The sequence below is a fragment of the Chrysochloris asiatica genome, unplaced genomic scaffold (genome assembly GCF_000296735.1).
Source record: "Chrysochloris asiatica unplaced genomic scaffold, ChrAsi1.0 scaffold00105, whole genome shotgun sequence".
Classification (NCBI taxonomy): Eukaryota; Metazoa; Chordata; class Mammalia; order Afrosoricida; family Chrysochloridae; genus Chrysochloris; species Chrysochloris asiatica.
The window spans coordinates 10,419,099-10,426,893 of NW_006408623.1; the positions used below are offsets into that span (position 1 = coordinate 10,419,099).

General features: G+C 50.6%; 1 protein-coding gene across 1 annotated transcript in view; it reads right to left on the reverse strand.

Annotated features, from left to right (window-relative positions):
• TUBGCP2 (tubulin, gamma complex associated protein 2) overlaps positions 1–7,795 on the reverse strand; it is a 29,884-nt gene that overhangs the window by 4,293 nt on the left and 17,796 nt on the right. The window contains exons 10-14 of the mRNA XM_006867454.1: positions 7,246–7,426; positions 5,777–5,949; positions 5,545–5,673; positions 4,869–4,989; positions 3,923–4,066 (exon numbers count right to left, since the gene is read on the reverse strand). Of these exons, the coding sequence (XP_006867516.1) occupies positions 3,923–4,066; positions 4,869–4,989; positions 5,545–5,673; positions 5,777–5,949; positions 7,246–7,426 (748 nt within the window). The remainder of the gene's footprint in view (positions 1–3,922; positions 4,067–4,868; positions 4,990–5,544; positions 5,674–5,776; positions 5,950–7,245; positions 7,427–7,795) is intronic.

Genomic DNA, 7,795 nt, shown 5'->3' on the forward strand with positions numbered 1-7,795 from the left:
GATGCCTGAAATGGAGCCAGAGATGATGACGTGGAGCGATGGAGCAGCTGGAGACTTTAGATCCAGAGAGGGAGAGAGACTGTGTGCTGAAGACCTGGGGGGCACGGGGGGAAGGATTGCATGGAGGGGATTGTAACCATGGTATTGAGACGCTATACGATAGAATGAATGTAAAACTAATGTTCTCCCATGTAAACTATCACATACTTCACAATAAAACATTTAAGAAAAAAAAAGAAAACACAGTCTTGGTGATAGAAATGATGCTGGGGATCGCATGACAGGATTCTGCAAATCTAATTGCTTATTCATGACAAATACCTTTTTTTAACAACATAAAAGGCAAACTATACACTTGAACCTCATCAAATGGAAAAGTGCCATCTCATAAAGGCCAGGAGCAGACTGTGGAACAGACCATCAGTTGCTCATATGCATGTTCAGGTTGAAGCTGAAGAAAATTAAAGCAAGTCCACAAAAACTAAAATATGACTTTGAACATATTCCACCTGAATTTCCAGACCATCTCAAGAACAGATTTGATGCATTATATACTAATGACCAAAGACCATCATGAATGAAGAAAACAAAAGGTCATTAAGAAGACAAGAAAGAAAAGACAAAAATGGCTGTCAGAAGAGACTCTGAAAGTTGCTCTTGAGCGTAGAGAAGATAAAGTGAATGGAAGAAATAAGGAAGTAAAAGCTGAGCAGAAAATTTCAAAGGGCGGCTTAAGAGGACAAAGCATAGTTTTACAACGAAGTATGCAAAGACCTGGAGTTAGAAACCAAAGGGAACTAACACTGTCAGCATTTCTCCAGCTGAAAGAACTTAAGAAAAATTCAAACTGACCTGTAATAGTGAAGCAGTCTCAGGGCACAACACTGAATGCTGCAGACATCATCACAAGAACATGGAAAGAATACACAGAGCCATTGTACCAAAAATAAATGGTCACTGTTGAACCGTCTCAAGAGGTAGCATATGATAAAGATCCAATGGAAGTGGGACAGAGGTAACTAGTGATGCCTGCTCACCCTTGGAACCACAGGGCTCTGGGATACAGGGACTGAGGCTTGGTGTGAATGGGTAGAAGGGGAGATAATGTTAAGATGCTTGACTTACGAATCTTGGTTTCCCGTGCCTACTATTGTAAAATGGACACTTCAGGGGGAGAGAAAGAAAAAGAAAGAAAATTCAAGAAGTACAAGCAGTATTGAAATGGCAAAGAGCACGTTCTGGGGACTCATGGGAAACACACAGAAATGGTTTGTTTTAATGTTTTATTGTGAATTATATGATAGTTTACATGGGGGAACTTTAGTTTTACATTCATTCCGTCGTATATCATCTCACTGCCATGGTTCCAATCCCCTCCATGCATCATCAACCACCCAAAGGGTATATCCCAGGAACCCGCCCCCTACACGTTCCCCTCCTCCTCCCAGTTTTCAGCCCACAGTCCCTTTCCCTCTCTGGGTCCAAAGTCCCCAGTCGCTTCATCACTCCACGTCATCATCTCTGTCTCCATCTCAGGCATCTCTGTTTCTCTGGGTGGGGTCCCGCTCTTGGCTCTTCTCCGTTGATAGTCCCAGAGGCCTCCGCTCCTATCCTGGAGAATCAATCACTCCCTTGTTACAAAACTTCTACCTTTGCATTTCCAACCCTCATAGTCTGTCCTGATAAGCATTATTCACTACAGTCTCACGAGTTACCCATCTGTATCTGCTTTCATCAGCTCCGCCCAGACAGATTGAAAGTACCTTCTGGAGATTCTGCCTTCCGCCATGCTCCCTAGCACCAGGTTCCCTCTTGAAAGCTTGTAAGCCAGTCACTTCTTGCCTTTGTAGTGCCCCCACCTCCCCATTTGAGTATCCAATGTCCAAGCTGCCCTTCTCTGTCCACTCTTTGTGTGTGGGGGTATGTGAATGTTTCTTGCTGTATTTGTTCCCTCTTTTGAGTCGCTGCTCCATAGGTATAGGTCAAGTTCATCAGACTGTATCAGCTCACTCTCCCCCACCCCCCCTTTTCTTTCCTCTCCTGGTTGAGCTCCGATCATCCAGTCATCCGGTCCAGGTCACGTGGGTATCATCTGCAAGTGTGGGCACTCCTGTGCATATGTCCTCTCTTCCCATCAGCCGGTAGCTCCACTCTCCTCTCAAGTCCTCCGTGGCCACGCCACTGACTCTGGGCCCAAGAGTCCCCAGGCCTCTTTCACACTGCTTGCCAACCATGTCCCCAATTGGGTCCACAGAAGTCCACTGAACATTGTAGGGCTTAGCCTGCCGCTTCATTGCTGCTTTTACCCCACTTCCCCTCATCGGTGATGTGTGTGGTCACCAATCAGAGCGTGCATTTCCTTTGAGTCTTAAGTCTTGGAAGGGGTTTGCGTTGAGAGGACCTCAAACTGAAATCTTTTAACAAACTGATGCAGCACTGGAGGCACTCACTCATCTGCCAAGACATTTAGAAGACAGCTACTTTACCAACTGATTGGAAAAGATCCATATTTGTGCCCATTCCAAAGAGAAGGGACCCAGTGGGAGGTGGAAATCATCAAACAATATCATTAATATCACATGCAAGTAAAATTTTGCTTGAAATAATTTAAAAACGGTTGCAACAGTACATTGACAGGGAACTGCCAGAAATTCAAACTGGATTCAGAGGAAGATGTGGAATGAGGGATATCACTGCTGACGTCAGATGGAGCTTGGCTGAAAGCAGAGACTATCAGAAAGATGTTTACTTGTGCTTAATTGACCATGTAAGGTTTCCAACTGTGTGAATCATGACACACTATGGATTACACTGTGAAGAATGGATATTCCAGCACATTTAATTGTGCTCATGAGGAACCTGTACATAGATCAAGAGGCAGTCATTAGAACAGAACAAGGGGATGCTGAATGGTTTAAAATTAGGAGAGGTGTGAACCAGGGTTATATTCTTTCATAATATTTATTCAATCTGCGTGCTGAACACATAGTCCAAGAAGCTGGATTACATGAAAAAGAACACAGCATCAGGATTAGAGGAAGACTCACGACCAACCAAAGATGCAGATGACACAAGTTTCCTTACTGGAAGCAAAGAGAACATGAAACACCGATGAAGATCAAAGACTACAGTCTTCAGTAAGAACCGCACTTCAGTGTAAAGAAAAACATCTCCTCACAGATGCACCAGTTCATCAAAGACTTCATTTTGCTTGTGTCTACAATCAACACAGAAGCAGCAGTCAAGAAATCAAACTAGTGCAGTAGGTCCATGCGCCGCACAAGACCTTGAAAGTGTTCAAGAGCAAGGATGTCCGTTTGAGGACTAAGTTACCCATCTGGATCTCCTGACCCAAGGCAAGGTATTTTCAATTGTCTCATATGCATGTGAAAGTTGGACGGCAAATAAGGCAGATCATAGAAGAATGGATGCATCTGAATGACATCAAATGCATCAATTGTTTCTATAGAAAGGAATATTAATAGTATCACGAGCAGCCAGGACAACAAACCAATCTGTGCTGGAAGAAGTACAGCCAGGATGGTTCAGACATGGTATCAGGAGGGCCCAGTCTCCGGAGAAGGATGTCATGCTTGGAAAAGTAGAGGATCAGCGAAAAAGAGGAAGGCCACTCCCCCCCAAACCCCCCCCCGCAGCTAGATGAACTGGCACTGTGGCAACAACAATGGGCTCAAACGTAAGAGCAGCCATGAGGAAGGCGCAGCACCGGGCAGTGTTTCTCATTCTCTTGTGCACAAGGTCACTATGAGTCAGGGCGGACTCGATGGCACCTAACAACCACAATGAAAGGTGCCCTAAAAATGCTGAACGGAAGGGGATCTTTCCAGTGCTGACAATGGGACTGTGAAGATGCTCAGGAACAGGTCTAGGGACGGGGAACTCGGGTGGCGGGGAGGCATACCTGCATACAGTTGGTGAACATGACACACACAGACATGAGTTTGGAGAAGGCCTTGAGCAGCTCGGGGGTGGTCAGCATACAGTCCTTGAGGCAGTTGTCCAGGAAGCTGGTATGGTGGCCCAGCACATCGTCGATGTTAGAGGCCTGAAGGGAGAGGACAAGCTGAGTGACTGACTGCCTCAGGCGCACAGGGTTTGCTTTCGACTTCATACATGTTTGCTGGGCTTCCCCTTGCTAAAGGCTCCTGTGGTGTTTTGGAGAAATGTCACAGTATCAAAACCCAAAACCCAATCCAATGCTGAGAGTGGATTCTGACTCTCAGAGTAGAACTGCCCACAGGCTTTCCAGGGCCGCCATCTGCAGTGTACCTCCCTGTCGACTGGCTTAGCAGTTAGACTTGTAATCCACCACACCGCCATTCTCAACGTATCAGTCCAAACAAATGTCCCCAGGCCTGCTGCTAAGGCCCTCGCTTAGGATCTTTAAAAAAGGGAAAGCTGGTGTACAGTGCCTCTGATACTGGAGGGCGGGCAGCCCAGGGAGACTCCACAGAGTGTCACACTGCTGTATACAGCTACTGTCTTCGTCAGCTCACCCCCAACTACTCTAGGTGCCCTGCCACTCTCTGATGGGGCGGGCGGTGTATCTGCGCCCTGTCTCTCTGATGGGGGATGTATCTGTGCCTTCTCTGGGGGAGTGTATCCATGCCCTCTATCTGACTGGGGGTGGATTCGTGCCTTCTCTCTCTGATAGGTGGGTGTGCCTGTGCCCTCCCTCTCTCTCTGGCGGGATGGTGGTGGTGGTTATCAGTGCCCTCTGTCTAACTGGGGGTATATCTGCACCCTCTCTCTCAGGCCCTGTGCCCTGCCCCCTGCAGGCCTGTTTTGCACACACAGCTTAGCTGACTCAGCCTTTACAGTTGCCGATAAAGTAAGCTAGGACTCACAGATCTCAGGTTCTTCTCCAGGACATGCCAGGTGGGCTCCATCACTTCAAACATCATATAGTACTGGATGTTCTGAACAAAGTTAAGCATTCGCTGCCGCAGAGTGAACGCACCCGCAAACCTGGTGGGTATGTGAGCTGTCAGGGGTGTTGACAACTCTGTGTGCTTCTTAGACACTGCTCCCCTGAACCAGGTCCATAGTCACGGCCGACACCCGAGACCCTGCCGGTGCTCAATTCTGTACTAGTGATGACAGTACGTGTGCCCCCTCCAAGCCCAGAGCCTGGCTGAGCGGAGGCAGAGGTGGAGGCCTGGGGAGCGATCCCTGCCAGGCCGTAACAGTTCTGGGTTGGCAGGCACAGTGCCCCTCCTCACCTCGCCTTACAATCCCCCAAGGCCTACAGTGGAGGGGCTAAGCAGCACTACTGCAGACAAGACGTGGAGGCTCAGTGGCTCACTCAGCTAGGCCACAGCACTGGCGAGCAACCCACCTGGCAATTCCTCCCACTAGGGAGGCCTTGTTTATGAGGTGACTTAAGAGCTTAACACATGCTCTGCAAGCAGTCCAGGTGCAACGGTGCAGACAGTCCGTGCTCCCCACAGACTGAGGGATGGGTGTGCTGCCTCACATGGAGAGGCACTAGGGAAGCCGGGGCCAGGCCGAGGGTGGACGCACCACTTGGCTGAGTGCAGGGCATGTTGCTTGGCGGTCTTGTTGCTGACCCAGACGCTGCAGAGCTGCCGCTCCACGTGCTTGCAGTAGAACATGTGCCGGAAGAGCATCTGGTAGCGGGTCAGCGCTTTCCTGTAGGAGCCGGGCTCACATTAATGTCGGACAGCTCTGCTCCCAAGGCCCCACTGGCCCAGAGAGCAGCAGGCCCTTGAGTGGGGCAGGAGGAGGCACTTACCTGTTGATGATCAGCGACAGAGGCCACTTGACAACATAGTCGAAGGAGAAGGCCTCCAGGCCGCTCAGCGTGAGCTCTGTGGGCTCAGCACTGACCAGTGCCTTCTCCTGCTTGGTCTCAATGGCCAGGACCCGGAGGAGCTGGGTGATGAGGTCGTGGGGCATCAGATCAATCTGGGGAGAGGGGACAGGGCCAGGGGTCAGATCTGGACCCCAGCTGGGACAATCAGCAGGAAAGACAACTATAATCCCAATACAAGTGTCTCTAAATGCTGACTTCTAGATGTTGAAGGCTGATTTAGGAAATCCAAACATCAACTGAATGCTGACCCCAAACCTAAACCACTTCTCATTACAGTGGAAAGAGAAAACTACAGAGCAATTATCTGGTTAGAGTCCTGCTGCCGTGCAGTCTTCAAAAACCAACGCGAGAGAGGTCCCACGGGAGACGGGAGGTCCCACGGGAGACGGGAGGCCCCACGGGAGACGGGAGGCCCCACGGGAGACGGGAGGCCCCACGGGAGACGGGAGGCCCCACGGGAGACGGGAGGTTCCAGGGAGACGGGAGGTCCCTTACAACAAGCACCACAAACGGGGCTGGAAGACAAAGCACAGCGGGAGAAAAGCACCTCCGACGCCATTACCTAGATGTATGTTAGGTGCCAACGATGTGCCAGGGATGTGTGTCCACACACCACAAACAGACGTGACTGCACACAAGACACACAGCTCATGGACAAATGACAATACTGAAGTCAGTTAGCATTAACACCAAGTTCCCAAGATTGGCTGTCCCACTGCTACACAACAACCATGGATTCTGAGCCAGAAACGCCACATGTACGACTTTCTTTTGCAAAAATACCCCACAGCGCAGATACGACGACAAGAACTCCCACATAGCTGTTTACTATAGAAACGGGAACACCCCAGGCATGGTTCAGTGCATTCCGCCTGTAGGACAGCCAAGCCCGTATCAGCATCTCCTGCAGACCAGGGTTCACAAGGTCACCCAAGGGCGTACACCAGCTACCCATCTGGGGAGAAGTCCTGAACATCCACCATCCAATCAGCTCTCACCTCTGCACAACCCCCCAACACACTGGCTCAGGGGTGACCTGCCCCCATGCTACTCAGGACGCTGTCAGGCCCAAGTGCAGTCTCAGAAGAGCTACCAGTAGCTGGACGGCTGGAGGCATTTATACTGTCACTCGACTACAGACACTTTGAAATAAACTCTGAACCCAGCGCAACATCTGCCCCCCATAAGTCACGACTCAACATGCAAGGCAGTGAGCGCACACCTTGTGTGAGCAGCCCACGTGACCACAGAGTCCTAGGGTCGGCGGCTCAGAGGAGGCACACTCTGCCTTCCCTCAGCCATCCATCTAGCCCCCGTGTAATTAGAGGTCTCTCTCAATGCGCCCCCGCCAGCAGCCCCCTCAGGTGTCTGTGACACTCCAGCTTCACCTTCAGGTCATCTTTGAAGGGATCCGTGTTGGCCGTGCTCATGCGAAGGGCCAGCTCCAGCAGGGCTTCCAGACGGGGCGGTGTGATGGCATCTACAGGCTTCTTCAGTTCTTCCTCAGTCAGGTCCATGAAGTGCACGAAGAAGTCCCCCTGGTCCATCAGGAAGTAGCGCTTGATGGACCTAAAGGGGCCAGGGGGACCTGGTGAGGTGTGGTCCATGGCAGCAGAGCAGGGTGGGCTAGCAGGGAGATGAGGACAGACACAGCAGGAGGGTCTCTAGGCGAGGCCCGCCTTGGAAACCAGTGTCTGTGGTAGGTGGGCCCTTCCAGGAGTGCTGGGTGACTCAGGAGCACAGTGTACACAACCAATGAAGGACGGACGAGGGAGAGACACTGGTCAGCTGATGGTGCCCAATGCAAACGATTCCTCTTTCTGTGCAAGCTGTGATGAGGGGACAGGTGACAGGGAGGGGGACCACCACCCCAGAAATATGAGGCAACCACTGTGTGATAGTGAGTGTGCAGAAATCACACAGTGTGACATGGTGAGC